The sequence below is a fragment of the Stegastes partitus genome, unplaced genomic scaffold (assembly GCF_000690725.1).
Source record: "Stegastes partitus isolate 25-593 unplaced genomic scaffold, Stegastes_partitus-1.0.2 Scaffold1006, whole genome shotgun sequence".
NCBI classification, from domain to species: Eukaryota; Metazoa; Chordata; class Actinopteri; family Pomacentridae; genus Stegastes; species Stegastes partitus.
In genome coordinates, this window is record NW_007578737.1 from 148,286 (window position 1) to 169,302 (window position 21,017).

The window sequence follows — 21,017 nt, forward strand, 5'->3', positions numbered from 1 at the left end:
GTAGGACTGGTTATCCTGAGTGAGATTGTTAGGATTAGTCAAGCCGGATCTCTGAAAGATATCCTGGATATGTTGATCAGTACAGGCCCCTGTCTAAGGTGTCACCTGCCTTCACTCTAAGTCAGCTGGGATAGACTCCAAACCCCCGTGACCCTAGTGAGGATTAAGCGGTGTGTAGATAATGGATGGATGGATGTACCAGGTAGCCTCTTCAGTGAATGTTGTTTGTCGACCTTTGTAAAATGTCTTTACAGACACAGACTGGTCCTAGTACAAGGATCTCCAGGGTGAAAGAGGATAAACTTTACATTTTGTGAACTATTCAGAGTTAGATAAACCACTCTCATATCTCCATGGAACAAACTGGTTCTAAGTGTCTGCAAATGATCACAGTTGCCAAAATGTTGAACTTATAGTTTCGTGTGTTCTGTACTTTGTGTTACTTTGGTATTTCTTTGCAGAAGGGAAAAAGTATTAAATGTCTAAAGCAGCTCAAATATTTTTACAGCAAAGCAGATTCAATTTCTTTTTTCTTTTTGCCAAACAGTTACATACATAAAGTTTTTTTTTACTCCTGGCAGTGGTGTAAGCACATAAAGCCCAGGTTGAGCTCAAGGTGACCTGCTTATTCTGAGTCTTAACAGCATTAGGTGGCTTTAACTGATTCAAACATGTCATAATCTTGTTTCTATATCTATCCAAACAAGCATATCTGTATAATCCTAAACTTATCTGGGAGTTATTTAGGTTCTGGTTTCATGTTTTTCTTACCGGTGATTTGACATCCAGCAGGAGGGAAAGGCAGAACTGCTCAGAAAGTATCGTGTGTGATTTTGTTTTGTGTTCTCCCATTTTTCACTTCTTCCCAAACAGCCAACAACACGTGCTTCTTTGCCAAGTGCCTGTATGTGTGTAAGACTGAGTATGCAGTGTGCGGCAGCCCCGACCTGCTGGAGGGATCACTGTCGGCCTACCTGCCCGGCCTCAGCATCGCTCCCCGCATCTCCATCCCCAACCCCTGGACACGCTCCTACACCTTTACCGGACGAGAAGAGTAAGACGTCAACCTCCTTCACTCGAGAGGAGTTACATGTTTATTTTATAGTACAATACTTTTGCACGTTTTCTGTGTAGCTCAGCCGGAAGATTATGACACCAGAACTAACAGGGCTATGTTTTTAGCTGACACTGAGACCACCTAAAAATACATGTACAGGATATAAGAATGAGAAAAAATTCATATATAACCTTTCAAAACACAGAAACGGATTCAAATTCAACCAAGATTAAGCAAAGTAACCGTCATAAATACTCAAATCACAAAGGGAGGATAATGATAAAGGGATTTTAAAGTCCTGATCCACTCAGATGGATCCTTCCATCGGAGCCCGGACCTCAGAAAAACCAAAAGTTATGCATTTCGTGGATCTCTTGTAGCAAGATAGAGCAATAAGAGATCAGATAAGTAATTCAGGGTGAGACCATTCAGGCCAGCAACAATTTGAAAGCAATACTAAGGCAACAAGTGGCCTCTCTAATGACTAGATGCTAATGCTAAGATCAGTGAATGTGCTGTTTTTTATAACCTGGGTCAAAATCAGAGCTATAGATGAGCTTGTTTTTTGCTGATTCCAGAGATTGAGGCATTACAGGAGTCTAATCGAGCAGTTTGGAAATTTTTAGTTGAAACAAACTGTCTGATACGATGAATGCAGGACCGGATGTTTCCACTATCTTGACCAAGCATCAATATCTTTGTTCCATTCATATTTAGGTGCACAAACTTTTGTCCTGAAGGCAGTTTAGCAGCTTGAAAGTGTTGCTTGCAGGCTCACAGCTCAAGTGAATCGTCACATGCAGACATGTTTTCACTTCACTCAGCTTCACTCTGATGATAAGGTGACCAAGAGAGGAAATGTAGATGATGTTGGCCAGGATGTATCTGGTGCTAAAAAAAAATGTCTTCACCATGTTGTTTAGATAAAGGTGCAGCATGAATGTGACATAAATCCTGCTGATACTGAACTGGATGTTGCTGAAATGGTTTTCCATTTTGGGACAAAAGAGTTGTTCTTTAACTTTTTCTTTCTTTTTAACTCCACCAGTCAGTTTGCAGCAAAGGAATGAAAATTACTTCCCTTTCTGCACCATAAATAACTGAGAAGTTTTCTCATGAAATCAGCGACACAATGCAGTGCAGAGGCCGTCTGTAGTTGGGTTGCATCAGCTTAGTAATGTATCACAATTAAAATGAATGTGGGGATTATTTACTGGCTTTCACAATACTCACAGAACAATTGACCAAGTATTGCACAAAAATACTTGTAATAAACCTAAGGAGCGAATATAGACAGGTCTATTAAATGAGATTTTTAGTCACTAATTTCCTCTTGTTATTTTCAAAGGTGGGAAGTGAATCCATTCTACTGCGACACCGTGAAGCAGCTGTACCCCTATAACTCAGGCAACAGGCTCCTCAACATCATAGACATGTCCATCTTCGACTTTCTGATCGGTATGTTGTTCCACCACATTATCAGCTGTTAATGTCACATCCAACAATCTGTCTTCAGATTTCGCTAAAGAAAAGCTTCTGTTCCAGGCAACATGGACAGACATCACTATGAGATTTTTACCAAATTCGGGGACGAAGGATTCCTGCTTCACCTGGACAACGCCAGAGGGTGAGACCAAAACGCTGTGTCAGCTATATTGTTATGAAATGATGTGTTGAAATTTTTTAATCACGTTTGATGTCACGTTCTGTATCCAGGTTTGGGAAACACTCTCAGGATGAGATGTCCATCCTGGCTCCTCTGTCTCAGTGCTGCATGTGAGTATAACTCAGCCTGATGGAGTTCAACAGGTTGGTTGTGGAGTTAGATTTGACAGATTAGACCATAATTGCGCACGTACATAAAATGCTTTCTGGAAATCTGGAGCTATTTTAAACTTGGCAGTCATAATTGACCCCAGAAATTCACAGTTTTCCTTCTAAATAGTTATTAAGGGAGAGGCATTTAGAAAATAACAATGTAATAAACTTTATTTTTATGGCGTCCTTTGAAAGCTGCAAGGTGCTTTACAAAAAAAGAAACAATACAACATTAAAAAAGACAATAAAATGCTTTGGGTTTTTTTAAATCACAGCAGTAAAACATTAGAAAGAACACAATCAGATATAATGCCAAACTGCACAGGTGGGTTTTTAAAAGCTTTTTGCTGAGTCAGCTGTTTTGATCATGAGGGGGGGGGTTGCTCCACAGTGATGGAGTTTTAACAGTAAAAGCATCGTCCTGCTTTGTTTTTAAGCCTGAACCGTGGAACTTTTCATCCACACTGACTCTCTGATCTGAGCAGTCTAGGTGCAAAATAAGAGGTTCAGAGTTCTCAGAAGCAGAGTGGAGCCAAACCATGCAGAGATTTAAAAGTACCCATCAGGATCTGGATTCTGTAATGAATGAGGAGCCACTGTAATTCAACCAGGACTAATGAGTATTTCTGCATCGAGTGTTTGTGAACCGTCTTGCTGCTGCATTCTCAACCAAACTAAGTTAACCCTCTGAACTCCAAGCATCTTCTTTGCTCCTGTCACTGTGAGCTCATATTTAACTGCGACATAAAGTCCTGCACCTCTACGGAAACAACACAACCATTGACTAGAAGGAGAGAGACCTCAAAAATGTCTTCAGCGCAATACGACGAGTTATAATCCCATAAATAATGAAAAAGTTAGATTTCTTTGGTTGTTTGTTTTCCAAAATTGGGAAAAAAATAGAATAAACATGTGCAGCATTTTTCCATGTGCCCACAGGTATTACAAAAAACTGGAAAGACATGGGGGCTCCACAAACCATAGATGTTTTTCTACTTACATTTTTTATTTGTTTGCTTGCCTCCTCTCTGCTCTGGGTAAACACAGCCTGGAGTTCTCACGACCTCACTTGTGCTGAAGAGTGCAGAATTCTTTTTGTTTGTTTTTGACAGAATCTGCTTCGAGTAAACAGTTTATTTGTGGCAAATTTTAGAATGAGACACGTACAATAGAGCAAATTTGATTAAATATCATGATTGTAGGCTTAGATTTGGTTGTTTTTCCAGAACAGAACTACAAATAATACCTTCCAACAGAAAGCTGAAACTCTTTCTGTTTTTACTGTTTCTGATAAATGGTGTCATTTGGGTGATTTCTTACGTGCTTCAAACCCATTGGCGGGTTTAAGGGTTCAGAGGGTTAATAATCAAAAACACCACCTTGTGTTCATCATGTACTCAGCATCCTCCTCCTCCTCTTCCTCAGGATAAAGCGCTCCACGCTGCTGAGGCTGCAGATCCTGGCCCGATCAGAGTTCAGGCTTAGCGACGTGATGAGGGAGTCTCTGGAGGGAGACCCTTTACGTCCGGTCCTGACCGAGCCCCACCTCTCGGCGCTGGACCGCAGGTTACAGAAGGTCCTCCGAGTGGTCCAGCGCTGCGTCCGGAGGCTGGGCGAGGATGAAGTGATCACCAAGGACTTTATCAAAGCTACAGGGAAACCTCAGACGGCCACAGTGGGGGAAAGAGCCAGGTAACAGAGGATGAAACGGTCAGGGCTCTGCTTCGTTTGCTGCTTTTGGAGAAGACTTCATGATGGAGTGGAGAAGGCTCAGGTTTTAAGGAACAAGCTGTTATTAGAAATGCTGTGAAAACATCAGAGGAGGTCGTCAGAGAGTCAGAAAATCACTTCAGGTAGCTCAACCGTAGGTCATAAATTCACCCCAAGCTGCATTTTAAGACAGAACCTTCACTTTTCACCATGTGCACATAAGTCAGAGGTTCGTATATTTTACCTTGGAAGGAACAACTGAAGACCATTTTCAATCTGCAAATTAGCTGGAAGAGAACAATCTATACAGTCGTCCTCAAATCTATTCAACAGAAATATATAAAAAACTAAACTAAACAAAACAAGCAAACAAGCATGATGGGACCCGTAAACTAATATTTTGTTGAACAACCCTTTGAGCCAATCACTGCAATCAAGTGTTTTCTGTAACTACCACTCAGACTTCTGCACCTGTTGACAGGTGTTTTGGCCCACTGCTCATCAGCAAAGTGCTCTAATTTTATTTTATTTTTTAAAAATTATTCATTTCACCCACAATTCAAAAGCAATGTCTTATTCCACTAAATTATAATTTTGCAAATTTTTATTTATTATTACTTTTTTCAGTTTCTAGTTATTTGAGGGACTATTGTGAATTTTGCCTTTTCTTTAATAGAAGGGTATGAATACATGAGAGGACGACTGTACATGAAGCCACTGGTGCTCTCTTACTGTCAGATAAATTATCAACGGAGTCATTATTCATCAGAGAGCTGTGATGCACTGGATTGGTCACTGGTGTATGTTTTCACTGTGGAAAGAAAGATTTGTGTGGGTTTTAATTTTAAAATAAAGTTATTTTATGTGATGAGAAGAGAAATTATCACCTTAAACTAACAACAGTGTGTAGACGTCTGTGTGTGTGTGTGTGTGTGTGTGTGTGTGTGTGTGGAAAGTGCTACCTATTAAACAGCCATTTAGTTCACTCCACCCCGTTTTCCAGACTTATAATCCTGCGTCTCATCAGACTGTTTAGTTTTACGACATCACCGTCAGCTGAAACAGGCCGAGACACAGAAACAGACAAAGCAACTAGCAAATATGCATTTCATCACACCGCCGGTACAATTCAGAGCCGAGACAGGTTTCTGATGTTATAAATCTGTGTGTGTGTGTGTGTGTGTGTAGGTGTGTGTGTGTGTTTTCCTCTCAGAGTTTTGGCCCTTGTTATTTCCTTTGTTCTTTAAACCTGACGTGTTCCACGTCTCCCTGTGATGTAAAGCAAGATGAATAAGTGCAACTATTTTTAAGAGATCTTAAGAGATGGTGAATCACGCCAAGTGAGGTCAGACGTGAGCCTGACAAAGTGCACACAGAGGCCCCTTTTCATAAAATGTGCTCTTAAGTGCAGGTAAATACCTTCATACCAGAGAGTTTATGGTCTCTAAGAGCTGCCAGCAGGAATAAACACTCTCTAAAATGAGGTACTACAGGTGAAGAAATGAAGGAAGAAAATGAACTTTTCCACTTAAAACAAAAAAACAAAAGCAACAATTGTAAAACAGCAAATGCTGCTGTGTCACAGAGCCAAGTACAACTGCTAATAATCAAGTTTTGAAAATATTACCGCATGACAAAATGATCTAAGCCTCGTGTCATAAAAAGCCTCTTACGGGAAAAAGTGAGTGATAGTGTGTTATTAACTGGACGAATCATGTTTTTTTTTTAAAAAGTAGGTCACAAATGATGAATGAAAAGTTGTATTTTTAAAATTGGACTAGTAATGGATTAATTTATAACAGATTTTGTTTTGCAAGTGGACACAACTGATCAGGTTGGTACAGCAGCTCAATGTGTCCCCCTGGTGGGAAGATGTAGCGTTACAGCTTTTTGCTAAACATAGCTGCAAGAAAATGTTTGTGAATCCTTTGGAGCAACCAGGACTCCTGCACTGATTTCTCATAAACTGGGGTCTGATGTTCAAGTTAAAATTACAGGCGAGCGCAGTCTGTCTAATAACACACAGATTCTTTATGTCTTCATTGAAGATCTTAACTAATAAGGAGTAAAAACTCACAGTGCAGGCTGGAAAAAGTATGTAAACCTAACTGGAAGTGTAGCGATGCCTCTCCCTGTGAAGATGTGTTAGTGTGACCCATACTTTCATCACAACTGTCACAGGACCGTGAAGCTGGAACATTTCTGTGTTCATCATTCAGCAATTCGTTGCTACTCTCCCCAGGACTCCTGCAAAGGTCACACCAACACCACATTGTGCAAACCTGAAAGTGGTATAAAAAATTACCCCCCCAAAAAACAGAAAACTTCTCTACAACTTGCTAAAATTGTTGTTCATGTGTCCACTGTTTGAAACACTGAAACAGTGTGAGTTGAAGGACACAGTGAAGGGAAAAAAAAAACATTGTTGCACATTTCAAGTTTGCAAAAGAGCGCCTGGATGTTTCACAACACTTCTGGGCCAATGTTCTGTGGACTGATGAGACAAAAGTTTGGCAAAAACTCTATGTTTGGAGGGAAAAATGGCCCCGCACTCCAACATCAGACACGACGCCGCAGAGAGAGTGGAGGTTTCAGGCTGCTTCGCTACCTCCGAGCGTGGACGCTTTTGCAATCATTGAGGGAACGATGAAATCAAAATTGTATGAGGAAATTTTACAGGAGAATGTCAGGGCAGCAGTCCATGACCTGAAGCTTAGGAGAGGCCACGCGAAAGTGACTCACCAACGACGGAGCGGGATGAAAAAGAAGAAAATTGTTGTTTTGGAGCGGCCGAGTCAGAGTCCCCACGTAAACCCAATCAAGATGCTGTGGCGCGACCTGAAGATGGATGTTTAATCAGGACAGATGCTGATGAGCTGAAGCTGTTTTTGTTTTTTTAGGGGAGGCTCAGGCCAGAATTCCTCCTCATGAAAATATGTTACAGTAAACATGATGGAGGTTGTTGCTGCTGAAGGAGACCCTAACTTCAACGGTTCACTTATATGTTCTAGCCAGCACCGTGAGTTATATCACTCAGGAAACAAGCTAACAAACAGTTTCCCACCTTTAGAGACAAAGTCAGAATAGAGTTGAAACTAATTTTGATTGATTGACAGATTGAAAAAAAATATATCAGTCAAATATTTTGATAATCAAAAGTTTAAATATTTCAAACAGCTTGAATCAGATAAAACTGAATAAAACATAAATACAGAATTAGCCACGGCCTAAATATACAGCGAAAGAATATCAGCAAATCATCAGCATAGGCTTTTTTATTTTTTACTGCTTAAAAATGACTATTGGGCCCAAACATCCAGAACTGGTTGGATTCTATGTAAATAAATAAAATAATAAAAGGTGAAACAGGTGTTCTCCAGCTCAGCAAATTTGTAGAGCAGAAAAAGGGGGATTGGACAAGCTGCTTCATTCACAGCCTTTTATTGTGAAAACAGACCTCCACGTGTCTTGTCTGTTTACACAATAAAAGCTTGTGGACTCATCAAACTGCCCACTTTTCTACTCAAGCAAGTCTTCCAAATAAAATCCACTTAAACCGGTCAAACTAAAAGAGCAGCTTTAGTGTGAAAAGTCAAATACAAAACACTGACTAACGAGGAAAGAAAGACGCCTGAGACGAAGCGGAATTATTTTTTACTTTTTTATTGCTTAAACTGCCATCTGGAACAATCTATACCAAAAGGATAAACATCTTTGCACATACAGGAGGTCAAACTAAATACAGGGTAGAATAGAAAAAGAATGGTCCTCTGATGGCTCCGCAGCTCTCTGCGCTGCAGGCCGAACAAACTCACTGAAGGTCGGGCTAGCAGGAGTGACTGACTACTACTGTAAGCCCAGGTTAGGTAAGCTAAGGCAAACCGGGACGATTGCAGTGTGGCTAGAAACATTTTGGACTAAAACCGATGATGCAGCTATTTACATGAAAACTTGACAAAGGTGAAACCCTCGCCCCTAACGGAGTCACGTCCTGTGGATCGGGATAAACAGGATGTGTTGTTAATGGACACAAATCCACATGTCACCACATCCACAAGGATAACCTGAGGGTTAGGGGGGAACAGATGATCAGTTTAAGTGTAAGGAAACGTACACTCATATCCATTAAGAAAAAGGTCTTCTCACCAACCTGACTACCCTGCAATCGGCACCAAAATCAAACCTTTTTTTTTTTTTCTTTTTTTGTCTTTTAAGGGACGTACAAACATAGATCTCATTTCTAAGCGCATTACAAGTGCTCTGAATGAGACAACAACAGAAACATGACTGATCATTTCTGGTAACAGACAAGTGAGGCAGGAATGAAGAGTTAAGCCTATAATCCAGAAGTCAACATTGTGTGATTTTGGTAAAGATCTTTTTTTTAAAAAAAAAGAAAGAAAAAAAAACAAAAAAGAAAAAAAAAGAGAGAGAAAGAAAGAAAACATTTTATGCCATCTAAATAGTCATGAAGCAGTTAAGCGAGGGAGTAACAAACCAAATATCTGACAAAAGTTCCTGCTTCTGTACGAAGCTGCAGGCTTTTTAATACACACTTCCATTCATACCAGATCACTGGATGCCTAAAACATCATGCCAAGTAAGCATAGAGAACAGGTCACAAGCTACTCTGATGAAAAGACAGCCACCTTTTCAAATAGGCAATAAGCAATGACACTAGTTTGAAATAAATATCTGCTCGCTCTGCCCGTCAGCTCGCCCGCGTCAAGCTTTGATACATAAATACTTCAGATGTCCTGAAAATCCATCCAGCTTTTCTTTTTTTTTTTTTTCTTCACTTCAATAAACCTGCAATTAACCCTTTTGATCTATTTTAAAAACCCATGACATTTTACACAATACAATTACATACTGTTTTTGTCAGTTGACAAGAAGAAGCATTTATTTACTTTGTGGCACTGGACACCTAAAATAGAATTTATGGAAAAATAAGTGTTTACAAAAGACAGTTAAACATATTTTTTTTTTAAAGATCACCATCACTCCAAACCATAAGTTTATCATTTAGTCAATGATAATAATAGAACTATGATCATTTTAACTATACTATGATAACATTTTTGATTACAAACCATAGCAGAAGAGTGACCAAGTTATTTGGTATATACTAAATAAACTGAATACTGAAATACACTTAATACTCTTTTTTTTTTTTCTCCTTTCTTTTTATTTATATATTTTTTTTTCCTCAGAGTAGTCAAGGCAGTTCTTGTATGGTCGTTCTATCGAGTAAAAGGACAATAAGGGTGATAACTACCTCCCGCCGGAGCTCCGAATAGTCAGGGAACAGAACACGCACTGCATTTCCACGGCTATGCATCTTTGCGTTGTGACAATAATCAACATTTGGCACTAGCCTGGTAGCTGCACAATAAAAAAAAAAATCTTAAAGTTGTACAAGCTCTCTCAAACTAAGCAAAACAGACACGTCATTGTCTCATCATACCAATCGAAAGGTAACCGAAAAACAAAATGGGAGCATCATATTACAGCTGAAACCTAAGAACGGCTGCGGTTCGGATTCTTCCTGCCTTCTACAGTTTTCTAGGTTCTGCTCTACTCTGTGTATCTATTCAAGCTAACTGATGTCAAAAAGGAAACTCTGAAACGGGGGGAGTAAGCAGTCTTCTCTTCACTTCAATCTACAACAGAAATCTGTAACGAATTCACCAAAAGCGCCATGTAAAGTCTGATTGTCTGTCTCATCGGTCTGAGACCCTAAAGTCTTTCTCCTGCTCTGTGTTTAAAAAGAAAGCGTAACCAGCAAATACATATATAACGTAAGTAACATGTGATGTAACTGTGCCTACAAGGTAGCGTACAGCAGCTGGTACAAGCGCTGGTGAATGGCTAAAAGTCACCTCTGCGTGACGTGTGGTAACAACAAAATGATCTGTGCGTGGAAAACAAAGAAGGGAGGAGGGGGGGGGAGAAAAAAAAAAACAAGCCAACAGAAACAAAAAGAAAGTGACAAAAAGCAAATTGCATTGGTGGACCCTGGGTCTGAATAGAGAGAGGAAGGTGAAGGGTGTGGGGGGAGAGGAAGAGGATGAAGAGGGAGGCTCCCTCAGACGGACAGCGACACGAAGCTGTTGTACTGTTGGATGTTACGTTTGAGTATGTCTGAGCAGGGGCCCAGGACGCGCTCGAAGCGAGGCCGGTCGAGCTTGACGCACTTCAGGGGGCCGCGGGCCACCACGGTGGCAGCACGGGGGCGGTTCATCAGCAGAGCGATCTCACCTGGAAAACACAGAGGAACAATCTCACAGGGTTGGATCTCAGAAAACGAAATTCCCGGGCCGCCGCTGTAGCTCAACTGGTTGAGCTGCCGACCCATGTACAAGGCTGTAATCCCCAACGCAGCGGTCGTGGGTTTGAATCCTGCTCATGGCCCTTTGCTGCAATTCCTTCCCCCCATTCTCCTCCCCCACTTTAATGTCTCTCTCTAGACTGTCCTATATAATAAAGGCCAAAAAAAAACCAACCTTAGTGCCTGCAAAGATTTTTTATTCGCTATTCTGAAATAATGGATCCACTGGAACCCGATGACCTGAGCCCCTCATCTGGACCCGCACAGGTTCAGATGCACTCATTACAGAGTCAGCTGGACTCAGGTTGGGTCCCGTTCTATAACTACAGCATTATTATTTGAGAAGACCTAATCAGACAGCACTGATCCTGATGGAAGTGCTGCTTGTGTCTGTGCAACCTGCAACAATAGCGATGTTTCCACTGTTGATCTATCAAGTAAATTTGAAGTCAACTTTTGAAATGTTGCCAAAGTTAGAAAGACAATGCTTCGTAGTGAATAAACTCAGCTGTGTAGAGTCATCAGAAGCTGGTAGTAACACCAAGTTACACACAAGTAGGAGAAGAAGTCGGACACAAAACTAGCTCAAAAATTGAGAAAAGTTTTCAGGTTTGTTTTTAATAAGGCAAGTTGGAATTATTATTTAATGTCAGCTGGTATTCTTTTCATGCTGTCTGGAGACGAGAATGGTGAAAGAAAGGGAAACAACTCATCAATCGTGTGAGCTAGCCGTTTGCTACGTCACAACTCATTTGAAAAAAGTGTTTCCATCGTCCATGAAGTGCATGAACTCGTTTCCTAAAAAGTCAAAAGTCACCTCAAATGAGTATGAAAAATTAATTTTGTTATTTCCAAAATGTTTTCTTTTTCTTCAATATGATGCTTCAAAATACACAGAAAAATAAACTATCGATACTGAAATAGATTATTGTAAATTAGCAATGCTAACGCTAGCAGCTGTAGCATCAAATAAGGAAACATTATAGTTCAAGGGTCAACAGTGAAATCATCATAGTGGACTGTAACACTGAGATGAGCAGTGGATTAGCCAGGCTGTTTCAGGCAGCTACAGAGGAACAACAGATAACTTGGCTGTATGGAACGACTTCTTGGCGAGGGGATGATTGTACGCATCATAGCTGGGCTACGTTACATGAGACACAACGGTTATTAACTTGTAACTTCACATTAATGTGTTAATAGTAATCTGTGTTTTACAGCTGAGTTCAGGTCCAACAATTCATGGTTCTGCACAGCGTTCAAGTAACAGACAGGCCCGGATCAGTTCTGTATAGTACATTTCTGGGTCTTTTTAGGTTCATGCATAGATTTTTGGACCCGTGAAGACCTCAGTTCTGATGTAGAGACAGACGTTCAAAGCGCAATTCTTTGAAACAAGCTCCAGTAATCTTCATTCTGGTACGACTGACTCTTAGTGCATTTTAACCTGTGCCTTTGTCATAATCAGTTTTTTCTCATCGTTTCTATCATGGGCCATAGCCAGAAAATATTCATTTTTGTCACATTAAATGCCACTAGTGCATCCTCCCTCACCCTTTTTATGATTTCAAACAGAACAGTATTGATGAATATTTGAATGCAACGAACAAGCATTGTGATAATTCTTACCAAAGTAGTCTGATGGTCCTAATCTGCCAACTTCCACAAACTCCTCGTTCTCTGAGCGACGCTGCAACACGGCTGCAGAACCCTGAAGAACACAAAAACACACATCAGCTTGTTCAGCTACGGACTTGAGTCACGTGAGTTCTTCCACCAAAAGTAAAAATCATTTCAAACAGAAATGCACTTTAGAAAAAGGAACTGAAGAAGTGATGCATCTGACAACAACAAATTGGTTTTTAAGGGGAACCAGTAGCACTTTATCAAGTACAATGATCAGATTTAAACTCTTCATCATTCATGACACATCCTGTATTAATCCATTAAATCATTACAAATCATGCATTAGTTTCTTAAGCCTGAGATTGTTTTTATGATAGAAAGAAGCAATTCAAGGAGCCTTAATGTCCAGTGAATAAAGATTAACAGTTAAAGAAAAAAACGAACCCTGTTCTTAGAGGCATTTTGTCACCACACTGTAAAATGTTATCAGTTTAAAACCATTAAGTCGGAGTAAACATCATACCTTGTTCAATTAATTTTTAATACTTTGATTGATTTAGGGTTGAAACTAATAATTGTTTCTAATTTTTAATCTTGCTAATTATTTTCTAAAATATGATTTTTTTTTTAAAAAACAGCATAAAAAGGGGACACCTTCACAACAGCCAAACCCCCAAAGATGTCCACTTTAAGTACAGAATATGGCTTTAGGATGCATTCAACTTGTAGTTTGGTTTTCTTTGTCCAAACCAGAACAGAAATGATACATGTTTATCCTGTTACTGACTTTTTTTTTTAACACTAAACTAAAGTTAATACAAAACAAATGTCATATGCATGAGGCTGTGACCTGATTGGACAGCGTTTAACATGTATATGTTGCAACAGAATTTACAGAAATACTAAAAGGCTGCATGTTGGACTAAATGTGCTTGTTGGATTACTGTAGTTATATATGAGGAGTTTAGTCCCTGCTAAGAACTCAACAAAGTGCTTTAAAAAATGAAGAAAAAAAAAACAGCCAAAAACCACAACAGGAATTCCTGGTTGTGAATTCAGTAAACCAGCTGCACAAAGAAGGCAGTTCTGATGTCTGCACCAACTGTAATGGGCAATATTGTTACATTTAATTGGTTTTAATATCAAAATATTTGCCGATTTATTTTCTGTCACTCAGCTAATCTTATATAGGACTAATGGGTGCAGCTTGTTTGGAGTTGAGCAACATTTTTCCATCACCACAAGAGGGCATGGATGTGTGGAAAACAGAGTCCAACACCAAACCTAAAACAGTATTAATACATACGTAGAACAAAGAGCTTGTAAACTGTTTCACATTGCAGTCAGTCACAGAGTTGATTAAATAACTGAACCAACAATGGAAAGCTCCGATAAAAAAACAAACTCTTGGCTGTATAAAGGTGGGTGTGTGTGAAAGGCAGAGTTGTGAATTAAGCGGATACCTCTAAGATGATGAAGAACTCGTCTCCAGGTTCCCCCTGCACAACAATCTTTTGTCCGTCCTCAAACTGCACAGGCTCCAAGGCGTCGGCGACTGTCAGACGCTCCCATTTGTCAAGAGACTCTGAGGAGGGAGAACACAGGAAAGTTTTCAGCTGAGCTGACAAGACATCTCTGGAAACAAAAAAAATCTCTTGTGAAGGGTTGAACCTGCTACTGGTTTTGTTTTAAGTTGAGTTATTTTTACATTTGCTTTCAGGCTATTTCAATCCCAGCACCAAACACAAGCAATGAGCTTCTCGTTCTCTATTTTTAAGTTTTGGGATGAGGCTGATATATTAAAAAAAAAAAAGAAAAGAAATGAACCCACCTAAGATGGACACTTTCCTGAGGAATTCCTCGTACATCTTCCTCTTTCTCAAAGTGCTTCCCTGAAGAGACAAACATTTGTGTTAGCAAAACTGCATAAAAATGAAATCAAAGGTAAAGCATTTGTTAGGGGCTTACAAGTAATAAAATAAGAAAAATGCCACATTAATCCTAAGTCAGACAACACTGTGGGGATATTAGGTTGTTACAGCAGCAAAACAACAAAAACTGATCAAAAACATTTTGCCAGCAAACTTTATGAACAGTGGACTCCATTTGCACCACAGAGCCAGAGCTACAACAATGTGTCTCCTCACCATAAGTATTCTCCTGTAGCTGTCTCTGTCGATGCCCCACAGTTTAACGTTGGTCTTGGCTCTGACTGTAGCCGCCCTCGGGGTGCCGTAGATCAGTGCCAGCTCTCCGAAGCTGCCTCCCTCCCCAATGCTGGTCACCCACTCATTGTTCACATACACCTGTCGGGTAAGAAGGGTAGAAACCAAAGTATTATATTTCAAAAGTCACAAAAAAAGCTCAAATATTTCATGGAAAAACATGATGGTTTTGTTGACACTCACATCCATCTCCCCTTGGTCGATCACATAGAAGTTGTCACCTTCATCACCTGGAGGCATGTAACAACACGGTTAGCGTCACAAAAGCACACGCTACCAATTTGGATTAACGTTTGTTCAGCTTAACACTGAAAGATGCAATCCTACCCTGCAGAATGACTGTTTCCCCAGCAATATAGGTGACTGGAAACATTGCATCAAATATGTCACTGAAAAAGAACAGATTGGTGAGTTGATCCGCTGAACACAGTCAGTCAAACATTTAAACTCGATTCATAGAACCTATAAACGGATGGGTACCTCCTCTCGTTGTCATCCAGGTGTGAGAAGAGCACATTCTTTTCAATAGCTTTGGCCAAGGCAGCCATCGTTTTGTAGTCTTTTGGAATGACCTTAGAAAAAAAAGATAGTAAAAACAAGTGTGAAAATGATGCTTAAAATGTATTTTGCCGGATATTTCTAATATTAACAAAAAGGTGTCACAGCTGTTTGTGGGTGTGTCTGTGTGTACCTTTCTGACATATGAGGCTGCATCCTCCTCTGTGTAAACCTCTGCGCTGAAGGCTCCTCTCCGTCGGCGGCCCTTCACCACAGGGTTCATTGGCGGAGACACCTCCTCGTCGCGTGAGTCTGAACGGGAACTGCTGGCCTTCTGCTGGTTCTGGATCTGCTTGGCCTCCTCCTAGAAAGGACAGAGGGGGCGGAGTCAGACAAGGAGAGAAGCATCGACATCCCAGAAAATGTGTACAGTCCAGATGTTACTTGGAAAGTGGCATATTATTTGTTCTTAACAGGAAATAAACAACATTACAGAAAGTGTCAGCATTGTTTTGAGTGTATTTACAAAAAATATGCAGAGAACTGTGTGGACGACGTTGATATTATGTCATTTATCAGAGCCACAAACTGTGAAAACAGAAAGAATCACAGGATTTCAAACTTGATGACGGTCCTTGAACTAATCATGCGTGATGCACAGCTCCATTGGGAAAATGAACAAAATCGAATCTTGAAATTACATCAGAATTACTTTCTTCTCACAATCACATTATTCTGCATCGTGCATGAAAGGAAAAATGACAAAAACAAACTATTTGCACTAATCAGATTTCTTAAAAAAAAACAAAAATAAAAATCTGCTCTCCTCATCGCAATCAACAAGCTATTAGTTACTCAGCTGTGACCAAAAGTCACAAGACAAAATTCTTTCAGTTGAACGTCAGGCTGTGTTTACATGACGCAGGCAGGACAAAAGCAAATTAAGTACTAAAATATCTATAGTATGTAGAGCCACCATTTTTTTCAATACTGGTAACACCTGAGGGAGAAAAAATGTGCATGCTGATTTTAGGTTTTTCAAAGTTATAAAACTAATAATCAAAGAAATGCAACTTTACTTTCTCTCTTCCTTTTCATAATTGAAGGCATTATAACCTTGTTATACTTCACAAAAGACATTTTGAGCTCTCTCTGCTTCTAGCCACAGTTGTGCTGTTGCCATAGAGGTGCAGGACATTATCTGGCAGTGAAATATTAGCTCACACTTATTAAAAATGTGACAGGAGTAAATAAGAAAAAAAAAAAAAGAAAGTGCATGGTGTTCAGAGGGTTAACTTGGAATGCAGCTCAAATGAATTGAGATCAGGTGATTGGCTCTGTAAATGAGTTTTGATACATTTTGATGAATGTGAGCACATAAAAAGCTCCTCTGTACCTCTGCATTCATTCTGCTGCAACTGTCAGCAGTGAAATCATCAATATATTCCATTGTTTCAGTTCCAGCGGCCAACGCATGTCTGCAAGTCACACTTCTCTCTTGCCGTCGTTTTGATAGTGGTTGGTTTTTGCTTCATCAAACCACAGAACTCTGTTCCTGAACTCTACCGGTTTCACTTTGCAAAGTGCAGTCTACCATTTCTGTTTTTGAGGCGTGGGTTTGCATCTTGCAGTAAATCCTCTGAGCTTCAGGTCATGAATTCTTTTCTTCATCATTAACAAGGACAAATGTTCCCTTACATCTTGGAGAGAATTGTTGACTTGCAATGCAGTCATGAATGGGTCTTTTCTCTTCATGCACATGATTTTAATCCCAAAGACTTTCTCAGTCTACCAGGTCATCTGCAATTTGCTTGTGTTCATGTGAACACTTCCTTTTATAAAATGTGCCCAACCGTCAACAATGGTAAGCCATATGCACAAGCAACATGAGAACAACACAGCTTAAGAAACATTTAGAATCAAAGTGTCCAATTACTTTTGAAGCCTTGCAATCTGGGCACTGTGTTTTAAAATGGCTACATTTCACACAGTTCTCTCAATATTGACATAAACCTTCTCAAATCAAAGCAGAGTTTTAGCATTTTGACATAGTATTCATTCTTTTATTTCAAACTGAATGTGCTGGAAGTCAGAGCCTGAAGGACACAAAAATGTGTAACTGTCCAAGTACTTAGAATCTGGACTGTAGCTGCAGAAGACGGAAAAAAGACTAAAAAGATAACTAGTTATGATTTAATCTTTCTGGCTCTAAATAGCACACATTTTTGTAAACATTTTCCATCAACAGTAATAAAATGGGACATTTCAATTGTTTATACAGCTGTATGTTTTCATTTAGGTAATCATTGGAGTCAGGCCACACAGACTTTGCGTCACTTGATTTTACAGATATTTATAGTTAATATAGCATCCGGTTTTGAACGAGGCTTCCGCAAGCCCAATCCCAAGTGCATATTTACACTTTGCAAGTTCAAAACCTTGTCCAAAGCATGTGTGTGTCCTGTTTGAAGAAGTCCTACAACATAGTGTCAGCATATTAGTTTGACAGCTAATTATCTTGCTTTTAATGCTACAATTTTCAGCTATTGCTACATGTTTCTTAATCAAACTGTTGTTCTGTGACACAAAGATGAATAAACAAAAAGGTAGAAACACTTTCATCCAAAACACAATTAGCAAACTTATTGAGAACATCATGGAAAAACAATTTGCTTCTGGGTGAGAAAATGCTTCATCTATGACACAGAATATGTTAAACTGACAAATTGATTTCATAAACGGGTGTTTTTATCTAAAAATCAAAATGGAAATATTGTGTGAAATTGTTTGCATAAATAAATGTTGTTAATGCCAGCACATATCAGGTGGCTTAGAAGAGTAATTGCTTGGTGTAACATACAGGTGTATGATGCTCAGCCTTCACTGTGTAGTGATTGACTTTCTGTCCACTGACTAATAACAACAAACAAAATACATGCACACACACACACAGACACATACACTAACCTTCTCCAGCCTCTCAAAGTACTCCCTGAGGAAGGCCATGGGCCTGTCTGGCCTGGAGGTACACAGCTGGACAATGCAGTCCTTCAGCAGCTGTTGAATGTTGTGTTTCTGCACGTACTGCTCACACTCCCTCAGGCTCCGCTCCTCCTCGCTGCTCGTACTTCCAGATGCCATGACGACAACCGCAACCCTGCTCTGTGACCTCTAACCTTTGTGTTAGGGAGAAAAAAGGAGTATGATGTCAGATCATCTCTGTAAAACATGGACTCACTGGGTTAACGGAGAGTGACACTGAGTGAAAGTGTCTGTGTGTCGGGATGAGAAATGGACAGACAGAAAATGTGAGAAAAATAGAACCAGAGTGAGAAGGCACAGAGAGGTGGGGTGTTGTTTTGTCACTATGGAGCCTGTGTGCTCCTAAACATCAGGAGCAAAAACTGGTCATATGATGCGATCACACATATCTGACGACAGACAACAAAACTAAGACAGGCACGCTGTCTGTCAGGGGGTTTATTTACACAAAACTGTTTTCACTAGACTGAATAAAACCATCTATCACAGACACAGCAGCTGGCTACAGTCAAACAATTATCATACACAAGGCCTAAATTTATGCAAATGGTTAAATAAAGGCCAGTGAATCAATCCTCTGTGAAACAGGCCTAACCATAAAAGCAAGTGCACATGCTCGAGGTTTGAAAATTTCAGGCCACAGTGCTGCTGCTGAGCAAAATCGCATGACGGATTCTACATCATCTGATCAGCCCCTGTGATATAAATTTCTTCAGATAACACTGAGCATGAACTTGCTGTGTATTTAAAAACAGGAAGGGCCTCTAACGCTTCCAATTCTCTGCTGCAGCCAATGTGAGCGTTATAGAGGCGTGAATGAGTAAACAACAAGTCCTGTGGAGCAAAAAGTGCAATCCATTCTGCGCCTCCAAGTGTATCATGCATCAGTATAATAGGATTCAGATAATTTCTAATCTGACAAGGCCCAGGGGAGATTACTAGCCATGTTATCGAAGATGAAGCTGGCACAGGCTTCATGCAACTAACTACCCTCGTGGTGGAAACTTGGCAGGCTGGCTTTAATCTAAACCTACCACAGGAATAACTAAGTGGTAAATGATACTGTTTTTGGACCTGCTGGTATAAATTAAGAGCTACAGGCAAGAACCAGCAGGGCTCTTCTGTCTTATGTAATAGGCAAGTCTTAATTAGTTTGAATGTCTTAGGTGGTTAAATATATAAATAACATGTTAATTCTTCGGTGCAGCATCACCTTTGCTGTCTACTTAGAAAAAAAACAGGCTGTCAATTAAATTAGGGAAAACACCGCGATGCACAATGACCTTACTGAGCAGGAGGCAAAAGAGTAGGTTGGCGCGAGGTTGATAATAACGCATGAAAAGGTGTTCAAATTGAGGAAATACTGTCGCCTTTAGAGACAGTATGAAGGAAATGCCCTGTCTGTAACACCGTCTAGGTCAGAAAGGCTTCACGAGAAGGCTGACGGCTGCAGTCAAGTAACTTACAGCGAGCAAAATAACGCCAAAATGCCAACTAACCACATTTTTAACGGCTAGTAAAGACCACTTGAGATGAAAAATACACGTTTTGCAGTTTTTCGTAACTATTTTCGGCCTACGTAGTGTCAAACTGTGCGTCTGGTTTGATGCCTAGCTGGCTAGCTCCGTGCAAAGGCAAAGCTCTCCTCCAATGACGCCATCTTGAGTTCTATCATAAACAAACGAGAGACGGAGGGAACAAATTTCACCTATACAGAGGTCATATGTTCCACCGAACGGAACGGCGCAGGTACTCACAAGAAAGTGTAAATTCCTGCCGAGCCTTTCGATAAGCGACTCGGGATGTAGGATATTTCTCAAAGCGCACCGTTACCAGATCCTCCTCCTCGCTTCGATTTTTTTCGCGAGCCCTGGACCGCTGCCCCACCGGATACAGCCGAGGACCAATCAGCGGTCGTCACTGACGTCAATTCTCCCCGTTCTGACATGTGAGCCGGTAACCCGTGGCAACCTTAAAGGAGCCCGCATGCGTCATGACGTCAAGGAAATGGTTAAGGAATGAAAAAAAAAATCGATTCATATCTGATTTTGTTTTTTTAAGAAAAGAAAAGAAAAAAAAAACGATTCTGTTGACAGGAATCTCTCTGCTTGATCTTTATTTAGACAAGTAGAAAAAAAAAGTCAAAAATGGGCTTCAAAGGTAAAGAAATCCTGACTGGAACATTAAAAAATAGCAAGCAAGTCAGCCAGCAAGTTTATTTAAATAGTAAATTATTACACACAGAGGTTATTACAAGTGCTTTACAGGCTAAAATAAAAACATGAATAAATAAAACGTGCAGACAAGTTTGTCAAAGTATACACAGTTTTTAAAAAAACTGAGTAATTAAATTAGTTTGACTAAAACAGTGGAATAAGATTTCAAAAAACAAAAACATAAAACGATGTAAAAGATAAGGTAAATAAGGTAAAGTGCTTCCTGTTAAACTGGATTTGTATGAAAGGCTCTGCACAGATGAAGTTGAGTGACTGATACCATGTAGATGTACAAACACACACACACACACACACAATTACAACTCTTGCACAATGTACACTGCACTTTAGTTGTGCAATCTCCTTACCCCTCATTAGTTGTGACATCTTCTATTTTTAATCAATGTTTTTAATCATGTCTCGCTGTTATTGCACGGCCTTGTAAAACAGTCACTTTGCATTTCACTGCATGTACAGTATTAGCATGTGACAAA

The 21,017-nt window shown here is 40.0% G+C and overlaps 2 protein-coding genes across 2 annotated transcripts in view; one reads left to right on the forward strand and one right to left on the reverse strand.

The window, feature by feature from the left end:
• Nucleotides 1-4,933, forward strand: part of fam20a (FAM20A golgi associated secretory pathway pseudokinase) — a 15,298-nt gene extending 10,365 nt beyond the window's left edge. Inside the window, exons 7-11 of the mRNA XM_008294897.1 lie at nt 874-1,054; nt 2,406-2,515; nt 2,603-2,684; nt 2,774-2,833; nt 4,301-4,933. Coding sequence (XP_008293119.1) covers nt 874-1,054; nt 2,406-2,515; nt 2,603-2,684; nt 2,774-2,833; nt 4,301-4,571 — 704 coding nt within the window. The 3' untranslated portion in view covers nt 4,572-4,933. The remainder of the gene's footprint in view (nt 1-873; nt 1,055-2,405; nt 2,516-2,602; nt 2,685-2,773; nt 2,834-4,300) is intronic.
• A 3,299-nt stretch (nt 4,934-8,232) lies between these two features.
• prkar1ab (protein kinase, cAMP-dependent, regulatory, type I, alpha (tissue specific extinguisher 1) b) lies at nt 8,233-20,189 on the reverse strand. The gene is made up of 11 exons (XM_008294899.1): nt 20,065-20,189; nt 18,233-18,441; nt 15,459-15,629; nt 15,248-15,339; nt 15,095-15,156; nt 14,951-14,997; nt 14,690-14,848; nt 14,374-14,434; nt 14,006-14,127; nt 12,546-12,627; nt 8,233-10,846 (listed from the first exon to the last, which is right to left on the reverse strand). Exons 2-11 carry the CDS (start codon nt 18,404-18,406, stop codon nt 10,674-10,676), a joined length of 1,143 nt encoding a protein of 380 aa, XP_008293121.1. The 5' UTR covers nt 18,407-18,441; nt 20,065-20,189; the 3' UTR covers nt 8,233-10,673.
• Between the last annotated feature and the right edge of the window lie 828 nt (nt 20,190-21,017).